This window comes from Camelus ferus, chromosome 6, assembly GCF_009834535.1.
Source record: "Camelus ferus isolate YT-003-E chromosome 6, BCGSAC_Cfer_1.0, whole genome shotgun sequence".
Classification (NCBI taxonomy): Eukaryota; Metazoa; Chordata; class Mammalia; order Artiodactyla; family Camelidae; genus Camelus; species Camelus ferus.
In genome coordinates this window covers 22240866-22265153 of record NC_045701.1, presented here as the reverse complement: position 1 = coordinate 22265153, position 24288 = coordinate 22240866, and the positions used below count along the sequence as shown (strand labels likewise).

The following is a 24288-nucleotide window of genomic DNA, read 5'->3' as shown; positions in this document are numbered from 1 at the left end:
TCAGGAAAGACGTTACTTACTAGAAGTCTTTCTAAATTTTACAAATTTGCATTAAGATGATGTGGGAAAAAAGATAATAGTTAAGGCCATATACAAATTACCGTAAAACCCAGCAATCCTACTCCTAGGTATTTACCCAAGTGAAATAAAAACCTACATTTACACAAAAACCTGTGCATGAACATATAATCATCCCCAAGTGGAAACAACCCAAATGTTTTTCAGCAGTAGATGGATAAACAAAAGTGTGGTGTATCCACACAATGGAATACTACTTAACAATAGAAAGAAACAAATTGCTGATACCTATCCCAGCAACATGGATGAATCTCAAATGCATTATGCTATGTAAAGAAACCAGACTCAAAAGACTGCCTACTGTATGATTCCATTTATATGGTATTTTATGATAGGCAGATCTGTAGGGACAGAAAATAGGTCTGTGGTCGCCAGGGGATAAAGGGAGGTATATGTAGAACTCTAACTTCCTGAAAATGCTGAAGATATAAAAATGCTCTGCTTTTCATACAAAACAGTAACTCCTACTGAGCAAATACAAATTACAGCAATAATTGGGGGGCTGATAGAACTGTCCTATATCTTGATTGTGAGAGTGATTCACCTATATGTATTTGCCAAACTCAGAACTGTCCATAGGAAAGGATGAAATACACTGTATGTGAATTACACCACAAGTTTTTAAAAGACTAACATACAAATACTGGTGTAATTTGCATTTGGTCAATGGGAGTTAATGTTTTGGTATGTAAAAGTAGAGTGTTCTTATGATCTGAAACCTTTTCAGGAAGTTAGTATGCTAGCTCTCTCTAATGAAATGAGAAGAGGAACGTTTCATGACTGCTTATGAAGAAGAGATCGTGTCAGATGTTAATCTGAGAAGGTCATTTTCTCATTCTGGCCAAGGAGGGTGTATTCCTAAAATAGAAAGACTGGAAGAAGAAAACATATTTTATAGCAGTCTGTGTTTAAAAAAAATCTGTCTTGGCACTTAACCTATAATTGTATAGCACCATCATCATCAAGGAATACTACTATTAGTTTTTATTAGTTATATTTTTCTGGGTTTTTTTTTTTTTTTTTTTTTTGCACAAGGGGAAAATGTGAAAATGACTGAAATAGGAGCTAGGATTCTGTTTGCCCTGATTTGAATCCTGGCTTTATCATGTACTAGCTGTGTTACTTTGGATAAGTTACTTAACCTCTCCTGCTCCTTTGGTCTTTATCTTTAAATGGGGATAATAACAATACTTACTTTAAGGTTGTTGTGAAGATTAAATCTTAGATACTTAGAAAAGTCCCTGGCATGTAGTAAGTATAATATAATTTTGGACTGGTATTGATATTAGCAGAGAGCAAGAACCAAAGCAAATACCCTTTTGTTGTGTTTTTGAGTGATTAGACTGACCTGAGGAGAAATAACAAGAGAGGGGAACCATGTGAGAGAGCAAATCCTGGTTGTAACCATGACTTACTAAATGGCAGTATCTCTTCCCCTCTAAACTCTTAAATCACCAGAGCAAGGCAGAGGTGGTGAATGGGAATATTTGGGTTTTCAAATTAGGATTCTGATGTAGTGGCCAGCATACTTGCTGCTTGACCCTGGATTAAACACCAAAAATACACTTTTTTTCCCCCAGCTTAGGCATTCAAAATAAAAAATGACCTCAGAAACCTGTAGTTTCCCAACTTATTCCGAACAGCCTCACAAATGCCAGTTTTACCATAAATTGTAATAAGCAGATGCTCAGAGTTTAGCTATATCCATAAGAGCAGCCAGCAGATTACCTTTGTAGACATGGTTCTTATCTTATCAATTCCTGAGAATCAGTATTTCTGCAGCTTATAGAGGAAATGGTGTCAATTTTGGGGTAGCCTCCAGTGCAGTTTTCTAGTCACTTTTCCATTTCAGACAGACATTTCCCATCAAGAGGGCGAGGACAGATTTTGAAAACATTTCTTTAGCACTTACAAGTACTGGCAGTCAGTCTGATCAGAGTTCCCATGATGATGTCCTTCGACTGAAAGCACAAGGAGGTAGAGGAGATCTAGGGAGGATGGGCATTTTTTTATTCTTGGATATGTTTTCTCATGAACAAAACTCATGTTGCTACTTTTGCCCTCTTAGGAGCTCTTGTCCCTGGCAAAGCGGAAAAGAAGTGACTCTGAAGAGAAGGAGCCGCCTGTGAGCCAGCCTGCAGCCTCCTCGGACTCCGAGACGTCCAACAGTGATGATGAGGTGGGTGTGGAGGGCTAGACCCCTGGGACTGGTGGGTATTGAGGGACCTGAGTTGGTCACTCCTTTCAGCCTCTTTTCCTTCAACTGAGACCTTCCCACCTAAGGTCTATGAGAACTTCTTAGGGAAAGAAAATTGTGTATGGAAAGCTCTTGAATTCTGACATTCATTGTCCTGCTAGTTACTTAGTGGGTGCCTCTGTAGGGCATTCATAGCCATTTTGTAGTCTTTTACTCTCAGCCTTATTGCAGAGGGGCACAACTTGTTAGTTATCATCATCTCCCTCTTTTTTTTTAACTTAAAAAAAATTCATTTTATTTTTTCTTATTTTTTTTAACGGGGGTACTGGGGACTGAACCCAGGACCTTGTGCGTGTTAAGCACACACTACACTGAGCTATACCCTCACCCCTAGTCATCATCTCTTTTACATTTTATCACCTTTTTAATCCAACTTTTATGTTAGAAAAGAAATTCTATGTTTTAGTGGGAAATACTTTAGCAAGACAAGAAGCTTTCTTTGGGTAGATTGAATCAGCATCCCTCAGAGTGGGGGCATTAACTTTTTAAGGAGAAAAATTCAGCTGTTCGTTTTTTAAACCAAGATGACTTTCCCAAACCTCTGCCCACCACCAAACAAGGCCCCGAAAGACCCATGGAAGAGAGAGGTTAGGGGAAAGGTCTTTGAATCACTTATACATGTTCCTCATTTGATTTGAAACACTTTTTTCCTTAGTAATTTCCTAGAGAGAGGCTGGATATCACCCTTCTGTTTAATCTCTTACTCTTCAGTCTAGGAAAATATTTTTAACAGTGTACTTAACAGTATTTTGTTTTAAAGTTCCACTAAAGTGAAAAAAAATTTTTTTATTATAATGAAGTTGAATTAATAGCTAGAACAGTGTTTACCAGCATATGTAGATTAGGAATGATTGCATTCTGTAGTGATGTTATCTTAATTTTAAATAATTTAATAGACCTAATATTGCTTTGACAGCAAGAGGTAGTGAATGTGTGAGTTTTATTCTTTTGTTTCATTTATTTTTTAATGGAGGAACTATAATTCCTCTAAAATTGATAAAGTAACCCAATCTGTTAGAGAAGCAGTAGGCTCTAAAATAATTTGTTTTTCCATTTTTAAAAAGTGCATGGACAATACAGGAAAATCCTGAAATAGTTCCCTTTCCCACTATTTCTACATCAACTACTTTCATTTTTCATGTTTAGAAGTCAGTGGCTATGGGTGTTTCCTCCTACCCCTCAACATTCTGTTAAGTTTGAATCTCTGTTGTGTTTGGAATACGCTGTCACATGTTTATGGTCTTTGCCGTTCCTTAAAATACAATCAATTACTATCTTTTAAAGCATTTTGTTCTCCATATTCCTATCGTTAGATCACTCCTAATTATGCAGCTACTGTAGGGATTCTTTTCATCTTGTTTAACTGTTTCTACTAGGAGGTCAGAGTATGTATCAATTCCACAGCATTAGAGGAGCCCAAAACTTGTGCGTGGTTAGATCCAGCGTCCATAAAAATACAACTGAAGATTCCCTTTGTCATTCACAGCTACTTAGCCAAGTCTAAAAGTCCTCACGTTAGAATGCTACCAGCTACTTAGGCACTTACTGAAAAAAGCTGACAGGCAAGCTGCACCTGCCTTGTAGGGAATGAGACTTTGAGTAACTTTCTCCCCACGGGTTCTTAGCTCTTCCTGCTGCCTCCGGCTCCCAGCCCCCAGGCCCACTGGCTTCCTGCAGCTCTACTCCAGTCTCCTCCCCACCCCTCATTGGGAATAGCAGCCTTTATATCATGGCCATTCTGAAAGGGGCCTGCTTTTTGTTCTGCATTATTGCTTTTTGGCCCAGACTACTTAAACACAGAGCACCCTAGAGTTAGAGTAATATTTCATTAATTTGGACAATTAAGAAAATCTTTTAAAATAAATGAATCAAAACATTAAAAAAAAAAAAAGAAAAGAAAGAAAATCTTTAAAAAGAAAAATCCTACCACCCACTGAAGAACTCAGTGGTATCACTGTGAACTCACATTTATGGCGCTGTAGAGGTATTTTAGTGTGGGTAGGGGACTTCTGAGCAGTCTTTAGAACATAACGTTTGAGACAGAGGCTCTTGCTTTTTATTCTCGTTCATAATGAATATTCATACATCTTTGTAGGTAAAACTCATATACTGAAGTATTTGCTATTTTTTCTAGTTTCTACTATGGCTTTAATACCCTTATTGCCTACAAAGTAGCCTTTTAGAAATTTGGTTGTTAAAGTAGCAGTTCTCAGTCAGATGGAGCCTGCTTGTACCATAAGCAACTCGAGTTTTCTCAAATACACCTTTCAACCCTTCTCCCCTCCCACCTCTTTCATTATTATTGTCATTAGTGACAATGAATACAGGTAGAAAGAAGTATGTTGTTCCTCTCAGATTTACTTAAATAGAAAACTAGTCAAGAAAAACTGAGTTAGAAGGTTAATGGGTGGTTTGTTATAAGGAGAGACATGTACTGACTTTAGGGCAAGAAGATACTATCCTACCTAACTGATGGCAGAGAGGTGGATACAGAGAAGTTAGAAAATTTCCTATCCAGAAAAAAGTGAGTGCATTGGACTTAAGTATAAGGTTCAGTTAGGGAAGGAATAGTAGATGTTTATAGTACCTTGGGGAGAAAACGTAAGTTTAATGAAAGAGAATATACTTGTGTATTATTTTTGGTGAGTGAATTATTCTTAATAATTGAGCACATGGAAGAATAAGAAGTAGAACTTTCTCTAAGGTTTACACTGACCAAGCCTGGAAAATTGGAAAGCACACCTCAATGGTAGGTCATAATGCTGAGGTGTGGCATTTTGGTGCTGTCACTTACTGTCCCTGAAAGCATTTGATAAGAGAAGCACCATCAAGGGTGCAGACAGGAATGGCAGGGAAGAAAAACAACAAGGTTAGGAGGAGGGGAGCTAGCAGTGCTCACTCATAAGAGGAAGTTTAGGAAAAAAAAAAAAAAGGCCAAAACAAAAAAGTTCATTTGTTAGGAGAAACAGTCCTAAATCAAGTAGTTCAGAGTCCTTTTTAGAAACGTGATGGATCTCATGGAAACACATAGCTACAGCTAGATAGGAAGAAAGCCTAGCTTGTCACTTGTTACCAGTAAAAATCATGTCAGATACCAAGAAAACCCTTTTTTTTGTTGTTGCTCCAAATTAAATATAACTACATTAGACAAAGTAAGGAAACAGTGAATTATGTTTGAATGATGTTCTAATACCCTCTGCCTAACCAACAATGATTATTTAAAAAGCTTCATGTACAGTCTTGTTTTTAACATATTTGAGAAATAAAAGCATTTGGCCCAGCCCTGTAGCTCAGCACTTGTCACGCCTGTTTTTTTCTTCCCCCGAACTTTTGTCAGCCTTCCTGGTTGCACTTTATGCCCCCACTTGCCTCTTCAAGACTCTGGTCTCTTCTGACTTTTCTCCTATTCCATTTTTTTCCACTTTCTCTCACCCTACCTGATCTTTCAGGCTCTCCCACTTTGATCTGTTTGTGCTCCTGTTCATTCCCACTCCGTTATTGCTTGCTGGCTCCAATATTTTTATTAATAGGACATTTTGAAAAAGATACAACTTTTACTTAAAATTCACTTAGTAATAACTTTTCCAGGACGTCGGCCTAGATACCCGAGAGCACTTTGTTACTGCTTTACCATACAGACTATACATAATTATAGCACATGCTTCCAATAAAGGCCTTCACTGCTAAGCTAATATTCTCCTGTGTGTACATTCATTTAGTAAGGTTTTCATACACACAATACCTCTGGAACAAGATGTTCCACATAGGTGAATTATCCCAATACTAAACCTAAACTCTTGAAAGTTTGAAATGTAAAACCACTATATTTGAAAAATATTTTTGATATTATTAAATATAGGGTTTTTTTTTCTGATTTAGTCATGATTATGAATGACAGTTCTTATACTGTGAAATAATGACTTCCAAAGTACTGAGCTGTCTGGTACTTATTTTTACACCTTTTCTTTCTCCCCCGTTACCAAACGTAAGCAGTGGCCCTTGTTCTCATCTCTTTGTAATCAGCTCTACTTCCAGCTTCCTGCATCTGATCTGTTCTGGGGTCAGGAAACCGGGGTCCCCATAGAGTTTAGGTTGGAGTACTCTCCTGTTCTACTTGAACTTAATAATAGCTATTTGGATTGGGTCTTTTTTTAAACAAATCTTGATTCTCAGCTATGTGATTACCATACAGTAGCACCTCATTTATCTAGATAAATGAAATCTCATAAAATCCCATCACAAGAATTTGGAAAAATAAAGTGATTTTCATGGACCAGTTGCTTAAACTTTTGTACAACAAACTCTGACACTTCCTACCAAACGGTGGAATGGAGTACTGATTATATTTTACACTTTTTGGTATTGTTTCTGTTTCACTTTTGTTTTCATCTCCATGACCAGACTATAAGTTTTTGTGATGGAGTGTAGGACTGCTTGCAGTTAAATATATATGATTACCTGATTATAAAATACAGTAGTGTCCTTTGTACTTTGTCTGATTAATTACACAGTAATTTCTTTTATGGGAAAAGAAAGCTCAGCTATTCTTCCATGTTCTTTAGGCTGACATTTATGTTTACTCTTCAGCTCTGCTGACCCTTTTCTACCTTGACAGTGAGGGGAACACCTAAATCAGGAGCCATGCCCTCTCCACACACCTCTTTGTTGGCCACTGTCAAGATGTAGAATGGTGACTGCAGAGCTCATTAGACAATTGCTTTGATTTAATATAACACTCTATTCCTATAGAATTCTACAGCTTTAAAACTCCAAGGGGTAATTGAGGTCATTTGGACTCCCTTATTTCAGATAAGAAAACAGGCTCACAGAAATTCTGGTTTCTTTTTCCCAACATAAAATAGTACCCTGCATTTATATAGAACTTCATGTGTTTTGATGTGCTCTAAATGTCTTTTATTCTGTCTCCTTTGAGTTTCACACTACCCTGATAGATGGTTAAGACAGTATTATTATTCCTACTTTACAGATAAGGAAGCAGTCTCAGGTTGAGGGTTTGGGCTTCATTCCAGTTCTTTTAACCCCTAATCCCGTAGTTTATCACTAACCCAGCTGTTCTTCTTGAACCCTACTTACCTCTACGTATTTAATTTCACTGTAAATTCATTTCAAGAGTAACTGAGCTGCAACAGTTTCTCCTCTGAGTCCTGAGACCTAGAATATGATCTCCCTTGCCCATTAGAGATAAACACTTTGAAATGTCGAAGTTTCTTTGCTTTTCTGCCTCCAGGCCAAAATACTCAGCATCTCAATGCCACCCAGTCCAAAGCAGCCACTCCCCACCCTATGTTCCTTCCTGTCTTTCAGCTGAGTGCCAGGAAGTTTAGCTGCTTCCCATCATAAAAGACCTGCTTGTAACACCCTTATACACACTCAGGCTGGCACAGGGTTGTATAGTACTTCCTAACCCTTCTTATATCATGAGATAATTGCTGTCCATTAGAGTACCTGTTATAGCAGTGAGAGTCAAACTGCTAATCTCTTTTAGTAGTTAAGGAAACATCTTCCTTCTAGTCACTGTTTTAGATTTTCTTCACTTAAATACATGTAATACTTCCCAGGTGTTGTATGTGTGCCTGTATGCATGTGAATGCTTGGGAAAGCAGGATGTCAGTGTGTATTAGAGTCCTGACTGACAAGTAGATCCTTTCCCTTTCCTGGATTGTTTTTGAGCAGGTCTCCTTGAGAGATGCTCTGGCCTCTGTACACAGATGCAGATCAGTCAGCACTCATTTTCTCATTCTTGCCTTCTGTGTGGTGGTGCATTTTAGGGCACTTTTAAGGTCACAACAGAGCTTGCCTTTCAGTAGAGTCATAGTTCCCAAAACAAATTAAGAAAAGCAAGGTCATTTCCTCTACTCTCTGCTGGATGGGGAAAGCTTAAGAGCATCCCTTTAACCCTGTCTTTACCCTTTAGACTCCATTTACTACCACACTCTGGATATGAAAGAATTTGTTTGCTTTCTGTCTTTTAGAGTCAACAGAATAAGGCTTTTGCAGGAATAGGTGAGCAATCACTGGACCAATGGCTAGATTAAGGTATTTCTATGTCGATTGTGCTTGCCACAAGCCTTGATCATCTCATTTATGGTTTATTAGGTTCTGTTATCTTGAGAAGAGGTATTTGGCAAATATTTTAAATATTTGCTTAGGCCAAAAAATACTCAGAAACCTCTGGTTTACAAGAGTAAATGTAAAATATTACAAATGTGATCTATTCTCCAGGGAAAAAATCTTTTGGAAGATTATTAGAACCCAGTTGAGTCTCTTTCTCTGTATTAAATAGAAATAATAATGAGACTGGTCCCCAGATTTTAAGTGATTGTTTATCTTTGGGTGGTAGGTATACAGGTATTTTTTAACTTTAAAAATACTTCTCTCTTTTTTCGAAGCTTCATATAATGTTCTTAAAATTTATTGTTCTGAAAATTAGATTAATTAATTAGTTAAATTAGATTTTTAAAGAAAGTAACTATACAAGTAGCTTAACCAGCTTCTTAGTACTGAAAGATATATATTCATAAGAAATTCTATTGTTTAATGTTATCTACCTTATTAAAATTCCCCTAAAACCCTGTCACATATAGTGATTTTAGTTGTTTGCCGCTGGCACGACAGGCCCTATTGAGTAGCCTCCTGGGAGGGGAGGCAGCTTTGTCATCTCATTTCTTTTGAAAATTGTTGGAAGGAAAAAGAAAAAGGTCCCTTCTCACAATCAGGTTCAGCCAGGGAAGTCCTTGTTAAATGGAAACATTTTATTTTTTCTATTTTTACTCTTATCTTTCCTAACTCTCCCCCAAGGGATAAACATCCTAGGCTATATATGACAGTTGCTAAGCTCAGGCGATGGCAAATTGAAGCAGAGGGAGGATGGAAGGATAAGGAAGCCAAATAGCTTTCTAGTGCCTCTCGAATTGGATCCACCTGTGTGGCTTCACATTTAGGCCTTTTTTTGCTCTCATAAACATTCCCCGACTACCCTCACCCCGGAGGGTTCAGAATTTGACTCTGTTGCACATGAGAAACCCAAATCTATAAGGAAAAACAGACCTAGAGACTCTAACACACATGTGACCCTGGTAGCTCAGCCTTTTTGTATTCCCATTGGGGAGAAGTACAAAAGGACTTCTTTGTACAGAGAAGGGACTTCTATATAAAGCAGTCCGAAAGGCACCCTGTTTAAAAGAGGTGGATCATGCCCATTTTCATAACCAACCAATAAATGTTGATTATTATTACTATGTGCATAGTTGTGCTAGTTCTTGTAACCAAAGCCAGTGCAAAAGATGTTTTGTACATTATTGCTGCTAGTAATATCTGTATTGTCAGCATAGGAAGTTGATGTATTTTAGCTCAGCTAACTATGAAACTGAACACTTTGGCCTCTTTGGATTCTTTCAAACTGATCTAAAAATTACCTTCCTTGAACGATGAGATTTGGAGCTTACTTGGGATCTCCTATTTATGATTCAGTTTAAACATTATATTCTAGTGTAATACATGCAGATTTTTAAAAGATGCATATTATATGTGTGTGTGTGTGTGTGTATGTGTATGTATGTGTGTATATAAATATATGTGATCTGCTTTACTTTCTGCTTCCTTGGAGTTGGTACCAGTGCTACCACCCATGCCAAAGAGTGGACTTCATCCTTTTATCTCTGTGTTTTCTGCAGTTTTCTCTTGCTAATAAGCTTTATTCCCTGCCTTCCTGGGACCCACTCCAGAACTAAACCATGCTCTGTCTACTGAAACCCACACATACTAACCTCTAGCAATGACTGCCCTCTCTGCCACAGGAAGCATTAGAAGCTGTTTTATATACCAACTGAGCTTTAGTGAACTCAGTTGACTTGCCATTAAGGTGGCATATTTGTTACCCTATTAATAAAAAGTATATTAACTAAATTTTATGTTTATTGTATCAGTTATCCACTATCTTTAAGAGATTACAAACCAGAAGTTATGAAATTTTAACCGAAGTTTCACAGTTCCATATCTTCCTTTATACAGTGTGTTTGTTTTGGACCCAAAGCAACAGAGACTCTTGTAACCATTTTGATGAATCAGAAACTCCTAACTCTTGAATCTTCCAGCTTTTCCCAGTGAAGTCCCTGTTTCAGTTTTCCTTTTTCTTTTCTCTTTGTAGTGGACTTTTGGGAGCAATAAAAATAAGAAGAAAGGAAAAGCCAGAAAAATAGAGAAGAAAGGAACTATGAAGAAACAGGCCAACAAGACTGCTTCCTCAGGCAGTTCGGACAAAGACAGTTCAGCCGAGAGCTCAGCCCCTGAGGAAGGTGAGTCAAGGGGTCCAGGCCTGGGAGTGAACTCTTTAATAGGTTGAAACTGCAGAGTCAGAAGTGAATGGAGAGAAAAGGTGCCCACACTACAGCATGGCCTCTGCCTTTTTTGCCGGGGTCTGTAATCTTTTCAGCAGTCATAGATCTGTTGAGAGTCTGAAGCAAAAAAAATACATGCATTTCCAAAGCATTGGTGAAGCCCAGGAAATACATGAGGAGTCTCCACTCACTTTACCGTGAGTGCCTTCTCTACTCTTTTTCTTGGTTTTTCGTAGGTGACTTGAGAAAAGAAATAATGTTTATTTACAAACTGGCTTGTACAGAATTGGCCTAACCTGGTTTTGAGCACATGCCTGTGAATGTTAGCTCAAATTGAGTCAAGCACAAAATTGCTAGTTTAACTTAATAGCCAGTCATAATATATACTGCCTTTTTCCATCACCCTTTGTCCTACCAAGATCCAGTTTCATTAGGAATTCACTAATCACTTTAATGACTCATTAAAACAGTGGGTTTTTTTAATGCCAATTAATAAATGTGGAAGAAATGATAGTTAGAAAATCACCATTTTTCAGCCATTAGAGTAATTGATTTACTCAAGAGTTACCAACAAGTATTAAAGTCACTGGGTTGAGGTTTATTGGAAAACAAGATGTTTACACAGTCACAGAGCATCTCCCTATACTTACTATGAAGAAGAAAAGGGTGCCTCTACAAAGGAGACATCTGGGGACACCTCCTTAACCAAGTCATCCAAATTAATACCACTAGTAAGAGAACAAATAGATGTCAGTTGCTTCCTGATGTGATACTTTGAAAAAATATTATCACTATGGAGTATTCTTGCCAAAAATTCATAACCTAAATAGTTTCTTGATGAAACTAACCTACCCAAATTGGGGGACATTTGGTAACTGTGGCTGTTTAAATTTGAGTTAATTAAAAGTTAAATAAAACTTGAAAGTTGAGTTTCTCAGTTTCATTAGCCACCTTTCAGTTATTCAGTAGCCACGTGTGGTGGCTACTGTTCAGATGGATGACATTTTCATCATTACTCACAAAATCACAAAATTCTGTTAGATAATCTTCAGGCTTATACCCTTCAAAAATTCAATGACATGAAAGACACAGCCTGTTACAGATTAAGGATACTAGACAGACACGGCAACCAGTTGTAGTGGGTGATTCTAGATTGGTGATTCTAACTGGTGGAAAAGTGGCTGTAAAGAACTGTCTTAGAACAGTTGGTGAAATTTGAATACAGACTGTATGTCAGATAATGGTATTTCTTAAATGTTAAATTTCCCGAGTTTGATCATTGTTTACTTGGTTATGTAAGAGACTGGCCTTTTTACAGGAAGAAGTTAGGGGTGAAAGGTCATGATCTCTGCAGCTTAATTCAGCAAAATAAATATTTATTTTTAAAAGTGTATGCATTATTTTGTATATGTAGACAGAAAGTAAATTGGTGATGTTAACAATGGGTGAACCCAAGTAAAAGATATGGGAGTCAAACTATTCTTGCAGCTTTTTTCTGTACGTCTGTAGTTTTTTTTAAATACAGAAGTCAAATTTTAAAGATTATGCTGGTTTCTTAATCTAGCTTAAGTTTCCCTAACCTGTGTTTGCATTTGCCAAAGGCAGGCCAAAGACTTTCCCAAGGGGGAGGTACGATGGCCATGTTCCATTTCACCTAGGAGAGCCAAGGGGTAATGATTATTCACTGTGGGGTCACCTGTGGCCCTGTCTTCTGCAGCATCGCCTAATTTTGTGTTTGGGCTTCTGTTGCAGGTGAAGTGTCAGATTCTGACAGCAACAGCTCCTCCTCCAGCTCAGACTCAGACTCTTCCTCAGAAGATGAGGAGTTCCATGATGGCTATGGAGAAGACCTCATGGGAGATGAGGAAGACAGGGCCCGTCTGGAACAGATGACAGAAAAGGAGAGGGAGCAAGAACTGTTCAACCGCATAGAGAAGAGGGAGGTGTTGAAAAAAAGGTAAACTGCTAGTTCATTAATGATAAAATAATAAAGCCATGTACCAAAATTTACATTTGGAGGCGTCAAGACTTGGAATTTCTCCTCAATCTTTATGAGTTAGGACTCTTGACTATCCTTCTAGCTTGCTTATTTGTATTTTTTTTAATTCAAATGTTAAATTGCTTTTTGATATACAAAGGTCCTTCAGTATTTTGAATTACTTTTGCCATATTTAAATGGCAAAAATTTTTCCTTATCTCCTAACAGAACTTCAAGGTGAAAATAAACTTGGCTTTTGTCTCAGGAAATAAGACAGTCCTCAAAAGTAGAATCATTCCCTACCTACCTAACATTGTGAAAGAAACATAGAAGCATTTTCTTCGTTTTCAGTTAGTTCCATTTCATCTGGGAGCCTGTTTGTCCCTTCTAGAGACCATAGTAAGTCTGGTGAGTCAGCCTAGACAAGAATGTTTGGCTTTCAGTCAGCAGCAAGTAATAGACATTTGTTTTGAGTGTGAATGCTTCCAAGGTTACCTGTATTGGAACAAACAAGATTTAAGGAACTGTGCTGGAGTTGCCAGATGGTTAAGAATGACTTGTAAAATTTGTATTTCTGAACTGTGGAGAGCATAACAAGAGGTTCTCATATAAAGCCACTAGGGCCCTATGGTAAAATCACAAAGTAGCTCAAGAATAGTAGTGGGTAGCTTATCTCAAGCTTGATTTTTCTATTTTTCATGTTATATGAATGAGGCAGTCAGCTGATTCAGTGACTTGGTGATTGGAGGAATGCTTACAGTGATGATAATTAAGACAAGTTCAGAGCCATTCACAGAAAATTGAGATTTTTGTACCTCATTTGTTTAGCTGCAAGGCAGTGCAGTGTGGTAACTCAGAAATTTCTTCCATCTTTTCCACTTAATAAAGATCTCATTTAATGGATCTCATTTAATCTTAATAGTGATCTTTTTATGTAAACACCATTTGGATTCCATTTTAGAGCCAGAAGCACCAGTAGTGAGATGTCATTTTTGATTGTTAGATTCTTTACCTATTCTAGAGCTTTTTCTTTTTCTTTCTTTCTTTTCTTTCTTTCTTTCTTTTTTTTTTTTTTTTTTTGAGTAAAGGTAGATTTATTTAGAGATTCTGCATAGAGTATAGGCTGTTTCAGAAGGCAAGAGAAAGGCCACAAGGTGTAGGAGTTGTGTGCTCAGGTTAAAGTAGAAGTAGGTACACACTCCATAGACCCAGTACAGACTGTCTACAAAGAAGAGGGAGCGAGAAAGGGCGGCCAGGCATGGTGTTGCCAGTTTTTATGGGCTCGGTAGTTTCACATGCCTATAGGTGGGACCATTTACCTTGGGGAAGGGGCTGGGATTCCCAGGAATTAGACCACCGCCCACTCTTTGGCCTTTTTCAGTTAGCCTTGGGACTGTCATGGCGCCTGCGGGCATGTTATTTATCACGCTGATGTTACAATGAGCATATAATGAAGCTCAAGGACTACTAGAAGTCAAACCTCCTGCCATCTTAATCCTCAAGGCTAACTGGGAGTTGAGTCTTCCACCATTTGGTGTTAATTTAGAGCTTTTTCTTTTTTAATTTTTTAAGGTAAGTGCATGCAGCATAAAAAGTAGCTTGGTTGTGGAAAGAGCACTGACGATTTCACTCGGAAGGTCTAGGCTCAAGTCAGACTCTCTGGCCAGGTGGTCTGAATTACTTACCCTCTTCCTGCCTCAGCTTCCTCCTTGGGGATTGTTGTAAACCTTGAGTGAGATGGTACATATAAGAACATAATGTAAATATAAACTACTAACTTTTTTTCAATTGAAATGTGGTTGATGTACAATATTAAATAAGTTACAGGTGTACAATACAGTGATTCACAATTTTTACAGGTTATATTCCATTTATGGCTATAAAATGTTGGCTGTATTTCCCCCATGTTGTACAGTATATCCTTGTGGCTTATTTTATATGTAATACTTTATACAGCTTAGTGCCCTACCCCTATATTGCCCCTCCCCACTTCTCTCTCCCCAATTGCTACCAGTAGTTCTCTATGTCTCTGAATCTGTTTTTCTTTTGTTATATTCACTAGTTTGTTGTGCTTTCTAGATTCCACATATAAGTGATATCATACAGTATTTGTCTTTCTCTGACTTATTTCACTTAGCATGATGCCCTCCTAATTCATCCATATTGTTGCAGATGGCAAGGTTTCATTCTTTTTCACAGCTGAGTAGTATTCCATTGTACATATGTGTGTGTATACCACATCTTCTTATCTATTCATAAGTTAATGGACACTTAGGTTGCTTCTATATCTTGGCAAGTAGAAATAATGCTGCTATGAACATTAGGGTGTATGTATCTTTTCTAATTAGTGTTTTTGTTTTTTCCAGATACATACCCAGGAGTGGAACTGCTGGGTCATATGGTAGTTCTCTTTTTAGGTTTTTGAGAAACTTCTATACTCTTTTCCACAGTGGCTATACCAGTTTACATTCCCACCCACAGTGTACAGGGGTTCCCTTTTTTCCACATCCTCTCCAACATTTGTTCTTTGTGTAGTTCTTGTTGATAGGCATTCTGACAGGTGTGAGGTGCTATTTCATTGTGGTTTTGATATGCATTTCCCCGATAATGAGTGATGTTGAGCATCTTTTCTTGTGCCTGTTGGCCATCTGCATTTCCTCTTTGGAAAAATGTCTATTCAGGTCTTCTGCTCATTTTTTGATTGGGTGGGTTGTTTGTTTGTTTTTTGATGTTGAGTTATGTGAACTGTTTATATATTTTGGCTACTAACCCCTTATCAGTCATATCATTTGCAAATATTTTCCATCATTCAGTAATATTTCCATCATTGCTGGTTTCCTTTTCTCTGCAAAAGCATTTAAGTTTAATTAGGTCCCATTTGTTTATTTTTGCTTTTATTTCCTTATTTTAAAAGACACATCCAAAAAAGTATTGCTGTGATTTATGTCAAAGAGTGTTCTGCCTATGTTTTCCTCCAGGAGTCTTATGGTTTATGGTCTTACATTTAAGTATTTAATCCATTTTGAGTTTATTTTTACACATGTTGTTAGAGAATGTTCTGTTTTCATTCTTTTACATGTAGCTGTCCAGTTTTTCCAACACCTAAGGTATAAACTTTTAAAAATAACTTTATTGAGATACATTTTACACACCATAGAATCCACCCATTCAGAGTGGTTGAAAGTGGTTCAGTATTTTTTTTAATATATTCACAAAGTTATGTAGCCATTGCCACAGTTAATTTCACAATATTTTCATCACCTCTGAAATAAACCCACATTTTGTTTATCCATTCATCTGTTTTGACATCTTTTTGCTGTTGCAAGTAGTGGTACTGTGAACATTCATGTACAAATAGAGTGTCTGTTTTCAATTCTTTTGAATATATACCTAGGAGTGGAATTATTGAATCACATGGTAATTTTATGTTTAACATTTTGAGAGACTGTCAGACTGTTTTCCATAACAGCCGCATCACTTTACATTTCGACCAGCAGTGTATAAGAGTTCCAGTTTCCTGAGTCTGCCCACTCTCCCCTTGAGGTGTACTATCCTTTGATAAATCCCACTTTGCTTTCTTGAAAAAAAAAAACAAGAGTTCCAGTTTCTTTGCCAACATTTGTTATTTTCTTTGCCAACACTTGTTATTTTCCCCTTTTCTGATAATAGCTATCCTGGTGAATGTAAAGTAGTGGTTTTGATTTGCATTTTCCTGTTGACTAATGATGTTTAGAATTTTTTCAAATCTTTATTGGTCATTTATATAGTTTTGAAGAAGTATCTGTTCAAGTGCTTTGCTCATTTTTAAACTTGGTTATTTGTCCTTTTGTTGTTGAGGTATAAGAATTCTTTATATATTCTGGTTACTAGACCCTTATCAGATACATGATTTGCAAATATTTTCTCTCATTCTGTAGGTTGTATTTTTCACTCTCAAGTGTTGTTTGATGCACAGCATGTTTAATTTTGATGAAGTACAATGTATTTTTTCTTTTCTTGCTCAAGGTTTTGGGTATCATGTCTAAGAATCTGTTGCTAAGTCCAAGGTCATGAGTATTTACCCCTATGTTTTCTTACAAGAGTTTTCTAGTTTTAGCTCTTATATTTAGATCATTGATCCATTTTGGGTTCATTTTTTGTATGTGGTGTGAGGTAGGGATCCATCTTCATCTTTGGCATGTAGCTATCCAGTTGTCACAGTACCACTTATTGAAGAGACTGTTCTTTCCCTAGTCTTGGCACCATTGTTGAAAATCAATTGTCCATGGATATATGGATTTATTTGTTGACTCTTGGTTCTGTTCCATTGATCATTATGTCTGTCGTTATGCCAGTACCATACTGTTTAAATTACTGTAGCTATGTAGTCAGTTTTTAACTTAGGAAGTGTTAAGTTCTGCAACTTTGTTCTTTTCCAAAATTGTTTTGGCTATATGGGGCCCTTGGCATTCCCATAGGAATTTTTGTATCAGCTTATCAGTTTCTGCAACATCAAAAAGAAGTAGCTGGGATTTTTTATAGGAATTGTGTTGAACCTGTTAATCAAATTTGAAAGTATTGCCATCTTAATATTAAGTCTTTCAATTCATGAACATGGTGTCTTTCTACTTAAAATTATTTTAATTTCTTTCAACAATCTTTTAGTTTTTGGTGTAAAAGACTAGCACTTGTTTTTATTCTTTTGGATGCTACTATAAATGGAATTGTTTTCTTTGTTTCCCTTTTGGATTATTGTAAGTATATAGAAATGTAATTAATTTTTATATATTGATCTAGTTTAAAACTAAGTAAAACTTTTTGTAATTGGTAATTTTTAGAGTATTATGAAAAGAGTTTCATGTTTATTATATTCCTTTATTCTTTCCATAAAGTTCCTTAAATTCACACCAAAAAATGGTTTTGTTTCATAAAAGCCTGATTTTTGTTGCAGGGAGAGCCCAGATTGCATTTATTTAAGGGAATAGCATATTTATTCACATATTTGCTGGGGTGGAGCTGAGGGGAGCATTTTTCCACTGAAGAAAGATGGAGAGTGGTGATTTTAAAATACAGCCTTTGTCCTGACCACCTTAAAAATATGACAGTGCTCTCTGTGGCTTCTTTATGTTTCTAATGGGACACCACTGGAGTTGACCCAGGAATCAACTATTTTCTTCCCATTATGTGAAGGTCAAGGAAGAGCTGTGTGTTACTAACAGGATACTATGGTATCCTGAATATCTTCTTTCATTTTAAGTCTATTCCAACTTAATGCTTTCAGGTACTTTTGGTGTACTTATAGTCAATATTTTTAATGTACCTACAAGGTACATTGGACTTTCTTGCAGGAAGCCAAAACGTTTATTAACTCCTTCCCCCTACTTACTTCCCTTCTCCTATCTAGTAGAAATCAGTCTTTATGTATGTTTCATTGCCACTTAAAACCATACAAATATCTTAACAGATTTGAAATCAGGAAAAAACTGAAAACTGCCAAAAAGAAAGAAAAGAAAGAAAAAAAGAAAAAGCAAGAAGAGGAGCAGGAGAAGAAAAAGCTGACACAGATTCAAGAATCTCAGGTAGGAGATTCAATCATTCTCATTACCAAAGAATAGAACATCTATTTTGAGTGTGTGTGTGTGTTTATGTGAAAGATAAGTTTATATTAATCAGCCCAGGTCAGTTAGTGCATGACTATTTACATGCTGTCTTCATCTTGTAGGTTTCATTAATCTCTGGATGTGTCATTTCACAGTTAGCTGTGCTGTTTAACTCCTTAGGAATTCTACTCAAGTCTGCACTTAAAAAGCAGCTCATTGGTATGTGAGCATTCTTTAAGGGAAAGTTGGTAAACATTTTGTCCCAGGTTGCCAAATTGGTTATGATGTTTTGTCAGGTTTATGTTATTCTGAATTTGGTAGCAAATATAGCTGGGAAAATTAGTCATCTCTGCATTTATCACAGAAAGCTTTGTTGACAATATTAACAAATACTAGCTATGACCTAGGGAGTCCTTCAGAAAGTGTTTATTCCTGTAATTCTTAGGTTGCCTGTTTATTAGGCAGGTAAGACGGACTGACTTTACTGCTCTATCCTCTTTGTCCACAAGAGGATGCTCTTTCCCCTTAAACAAGTTTCAGTTTCTGCAGCCAATATAGATTCACAATGGAGAACTGAATGATTGTTAGATGTAGAGAATGTCATCAGCTGTTGGTAAAAAGAGCCATCCTACAAATCTGTCCTTTCCCAGGTAACATCCCACAACAAGGAACGTCGTTCCAAACGGGATGAGAAACTAGATAAGAAGTCTCAAGCCATGGAGGAGCTAAAAGCAGAGCGAGAAAAACGGAAGAACAGAACAGGTAAGTAGGGAAAATGTAATAGCTACTTTGTGTCTTCGATCATATGATTCAACTTCCTGGGGCCAGTTTTTATCCCCTGCCTCCTCCAAACACATGCAGAGAGTGGTATAATGAACCTCCATGAACCCACATCGAACTTCAACAATCAACTCACAGCCAATCTTGTTAAATCTGTACTGCCCTTTTTCTTTGGGCTATTTGGAAGTAAATCCTAGCATCATCATATTTCAACCGTAAATATTTCAATTTGTGTCTAAAAGATTAGGACTCTTGTTTTAAACATAACTACAATACCATTATTACACCTAAAAGTATTAAAAAAAAAAAAAAAAACAAGTCCCTTAATATTACCAAATATTTAGTCAGTGTTTAAATTTCTCTAGTTGTTCTATAATTAACGTATTACTACTTTGATCATTTGACTCAAGATCTTCAATAAAATCCACACATTGTGATTAGTTAAAATGTCTCTGAAGTCTCTTAATCTATAGGTTTTCGTGTCCTTCTCTTTCTTCCCTCTGCAGCTTATTTGTTGAAGAAACCAGTTTTGTCCTATAGTTTCTCACTGACGCTGAGTGTATCCCATTGGTGTTACTGAATGCATTCCTCTAGTCCCTTGAATTTCCTGTAATTTTTAGTTCTAGCTACAGAATTGAACAAATTAGAATTTGTTCTGTTTCTGTTTTGTTGCTATTTTAGGGAAGGCCACATTTTAGGTGGTGATACATACTTCCATCAGGAGACATGTAATATCTAATTGTCTATTACTTTGTGATACTACCAGCTCTATCACTTAGCTTTCACCACAACAATGTCAAATAACAAACTGCTCCCAAACTCAGATAAACATTTGTTTATAAATTAATTTGTTCCTGCTCATGCATCTGCAGTTCAGCTGAGATTGTCTCTAGGCTGCAGATTGGGACCAGGTCTGTTCCACCTGTCTCCCTGCTCATACCAGTATATATGTAAGCAAGCATTTATTCTCTCTCATGGTGATGGCAAAAGTATAATAGAGGCAAGCAGAAACATGAGATTCCTCTTAAAGCCTAGACTTGGAATTGGCATGGTGTCTAGTCTGTGTACACTTCCATTGGCCAAAGCAAGTCACGTGACCAAGACCAACATTAATGGCTGGGAGGAACTACTGAATCATATGGCAAGGAACTTGGGTACAGAGAAGGGTCAAGAATTGAAAATAGTGATGAGTTCTGTTTCAGCAGCCATTGATAATTGTTACCTAGATCATTTAATCTATTATGAGTTGCAAAATGGTGATATTCTTATCTATCATTTTTTCTTCATTTATTAACTGGTCTGTTCCTGTAAAGAGAAACTTCTCATGAGCTATTTAATTACCACTAGGTACATTTTGTATAGGAAAGGCAGAATAAATGCTTACTTTTTTTTCCCTTCCTTTTATTTACTAGTTTTCAAAAGAATAAGATCCTTAGCAACCACCAAAGGTAACTAGTGAGGTTTGTTTATTTTTTTTTAAGTTCATTTATTTATTTTTTGGTGGGGGGAGGTAATTAGATTTATTTTTTATTTATTTTGGAGTAGGTAGTGGGGATTGAACCCAGGACCTCATGCGTGCTAAGTATACTCTCCCCATTTTGTTTGCTTCTTTTGAATATCGTTGTGAACGCATGGATTTCAACATACTTTATGTTTTTACTCCATTGCAATTATTTTTATTGAGACTTAAATTGTCTTATCTTCAACCAGTTGTAGCCTGAGTCCTTTTGACATGAAACCCCAGAAGTCTTTAATACTTTCTTACTTCCTAGATTTGGAATCAGCTGTTTCTCTGAGGAGCCCTGTTTGGTTTTTTTGGTTTGGGGTTGGTGTTTCTTTTTCTTTTCTTCTTTCTCACGAGAAATTGTAGTTAGACACTATAGTTTAGACACAGGGAGTGCTACTTGGTTGGTCTTTTCAGTATACAGAGCTAGGATTTTTTTTTTTTTTAAGGATAGATTTATTTTGAGCCTCATACTGATATGACCATTTCAAAACCAAGATGCCAAGGTTGTTTTGTTTTGTTGTTTTGACAACAATTTTCTTGAGGTATAATTAAGGTACCATACTGTTGACTCATTTAAAGCATACAGGTTTTTAATATACTCACAGCTGTATAATAAATCTCAGTGAGTTTTAGAATGTTTTGTTACCCCCACAAAGAAACCTCATATCCCTTAGCTATCACCCCCCCCAGACCTATTATCCCTCAGCCCTAGGCAACCACTAATCTTCTGTCACTGTAGACTTGCCTGTTCTGGACATTTCATATAAATGGAATCACAGTATATGGTCTTTTGTGTCTGGCTTCTTTCACTTGGCACATTTTTTTTTTTGGTTCTTCCATTTTATGTCTGAATAATTTCATTATATGGATATACACATTTTGTTTATCCATTCACCTCTTGAGGGACACTGGGTTGCTTCCACTTTTTGACTATTACAAATAATGCTGCTCTGAACATTTGTGTATAAGTTGTTGGGTAGACACGTTTTCGTTTCTCTTGCATATAAACTAAGGGGTGGAATTGTTGAAGCATATGGTAACTGTGTGTTTTGGGGTTTGTTTTTTTTTTACCCTCCCCACCATGGTAACTCTATGTTTGACCTTTTAAGAAACTGCCAGACTGTTTTCCAAAAGGCCTCACTATTCTGCACTCCCACAAGAATGTACAAGCGGTCCACTCTTTCCACATCCTCACCGCCACTTGTTATTGATTATAACCATCTTAGTGGGTATGAAGTGGTATCTTCTAGTTTTGATTTGCATTTTCCTAATAATTAGTGATACTGAGCATCTTTTCAGGTGCTTATTGGCCATTTGGATATCTTCTTGATGAAATGTCTATTCAAGTCTTTTGCCCATTTTTTAATCAAGGTCTTCAGGTGGTTGTTGGGTTGTAGGACTTCTTTAAATATTTTGAATATTAATCCTTTATCAGATATATATTTTGAAAATATTTTCTCCCATTCTGTTGGTTAGCTTTTCATTCTTGATAGTGTCTTTTGATGTATAAAAGTTAATTTTGTTGAAATGCTATTTATCTTCATTTTTCTTCTTTTGTTGCCTATGCTTTGGGTGTCATATTTAAGAAGTCATTGTCAACTCTAGTGTCATGAAGCTTTCCTCCTGTTTTCTTCCAACAGTTTGATGGTTTTAGCTCTTATATTTAGATCTTTGATCCATTTTGAGTTAAGTTTTGTATATGGTGTAAGGTGAGTACACTTTTTTAGGGGGTGGGGGGGATGTGGGTATCCAGTTTTCCCAGCACAAATTTTTTTGTTTGTTTGGGTTTTTTTTGGTTTTGGTTTTTGGTGGTGGTGGTGGTGGTGGTGTTTTGGGGGGGGTTGGGGGAGTTAATTAGGTTTACTTATTTATTTACTTTTAGAGGAGGTACTGGGAATTGAACCCAGGACCTCATGTATGCTAAGCATGTGCCCTACCAGTTGAACTATACCCTCCCCCACTCCCAGCACAAGTTTTTGAAATGACTGTCATTTCCCTATTGATTGGTCTTGACACCCTTGTCGGAAATCATCTGACCATATGTGCAAGGGTTTACTTCTGGGCTGTCTATTTCATTGGTCTGTATGTCTGTCTTTCAGATGACTATGTTTTAAAGTCATTTGTTATAGTTCCTTTTTGTGTGGTTGTGCCATCAAATGAATACTTTGTTTCATTTTGCTTATGATCTGTGGAGATGACTTTATTTTGTTTTATGATTGTGTAAGATACAAGATTCCAAAGTCAAATCTATGAAACAAGATATATTCCAAGAAATTTAGCATTTATACCCTTCTCTTTCACCCCTTGCCTCCCTCTCATAGTAGGCAACCACTTAAAAAATTCTTTTATATCCTTCCTTTTTATTTTTTAAACAAAAGGACATATTCACCTCCCGTCTTAGATTAATGTAGCACATTATACATACTATTTCTCTTCCTCGCTTTTTTCACTTAACCATATATCTTAGAGATCACCTCTTAGTTTTGATGTCAAGCTGGTAGACTACCTATTTTTGTAAATAAAATTTTATTGGAATACAGCAGTGCCTGTTGTTGCATAATTGTCTGTGGCTGCTTTCTGTCTGCAATAGCAAAGTCCAGTAGTTGATACAATGACCATATGAAGCACAAACCTAAAATATTTACTGTCTGTCCATTTAAAACATCTTCTGATTGAGGACATAGTATAATGGCTCATTCCTTTTTTACAGCTACAGGGTAGTCCATTGGGTGGTTGTGCTAATGGTGATTCAGCCACTCCCCTGTGCAGACATTTGGGTTGTCTTCAGTCTTCTGTTAATACAAATAGTACTGTAAGTTCAAAATAAAGTTTTCCTCCAAGACTGGAGACATCTTAAGCTTTTTTCCATTTTTTCTGCCCAGCTTCAGGTGTCTTGAGTGCAGTAAAAGACAACTGTCAGTAGAGTTTTTGACCCTTTTTGCCCACTTCATGACAATTTTCCAACCTTTTTTTGTCTATGGGGGCTTGACATTTGGTGCTTGAATGATTTTAACTTTCTGGTTTAATTCACTTGTGTGTATCACCCAAGTAATCACAACCCAGTCCAGAGAGAATGGAGCTGTCTATTGAGTCCATTTACATGTTCCAGTTCTTTTTCAGGGATGAAAGATGTTTCAGTTTCTTACTAAGAGAACCTAGGTAAACATTTCCTTTTTTTTTTTTTTTCTTTTAGCCGAGCTCCTCGCCAAAAAACAGCCATTAAAAACCAGTGAGGTGTACTCTGATGATGAGGAGGAAGAGGAAGATGACAAGTCCAGTGAAAAGTCAGACCGCTCATCCCGAACATCATCGTCGGATGAAGAAGAAGAGTGAGCTGTGTTCATTTTGGTCTAGTAGTCAGGATAGGTGTTAGTGTAGTTTCCAAAATTTCCCTGTTTGGGTGACGGACTTTGGTTGGGTTCAGTACTCTGAATTGCTGAGCTGAGTTCCCCAGCACACCAGCCCAAACATATGCTTCTGCCTTTGGCTCTTAGCCTGGACCCCTGAACATTTCATCAGGGCATGGCAGGTGGGAACTGACTTCATATCACCCTCAGGTTGGCCAGGAGCCTCCATTAGTTTTCTTACTCTGATACGTTATCCAGGATGGCAGCCTCATTCGAGGCAGTTCACTCCACTGGTTAGGAACAGGATTCTATTCCCACTCTTTCCTCTTGCTTTATTTATTTCTCCTACTGTGTTAAATCACATGTACTTTGGTTAAGTTTTAAGAATTTAGGGGGAGGGTATAG

The 24288-nt window shown here is 37.0% G+C and overlaps 1 protein-coding gene across 2 annotated transcripts in view; it reads left to right on the top strand.

The window, feature by feature from the left end:
• RTF1 (RTF1 homolog, Paf1/RNA polymerase II complex component) overlaps positions 1-24288 on the top strand; it is a 42737-nt gene that overhangs the window by 9412 nt on the left and 9037 nt on the right. Inside the window, exons 2-7 of one of the 2 annotated variants that reach the window (XM_032481474.1) lie at positions 2147-2257; positions 10503-10650; positions 12445-12649; positions 18114-18228; positions 18900-19011; positions 23730-23862. In XM_032481474.1, coding sequence (XP_032337365.1) covers positions 2147-2257; positions 10503-10650; positions 12445-12649; positions 18114-18228; positions 18900-19011; positions 23730-23862 — 824 coding nt within the window. Of the gene's footprint in view, positions 1-2146; positions 2258-10502; positions 10651-12444; positions 12650-18113; positions 18229-18899; positions 19012-23729; positions 23866-24288 lie in introns of both variants that reach the window. The other variant, XM_006176634.3, reaches the window with a different exon arrangement.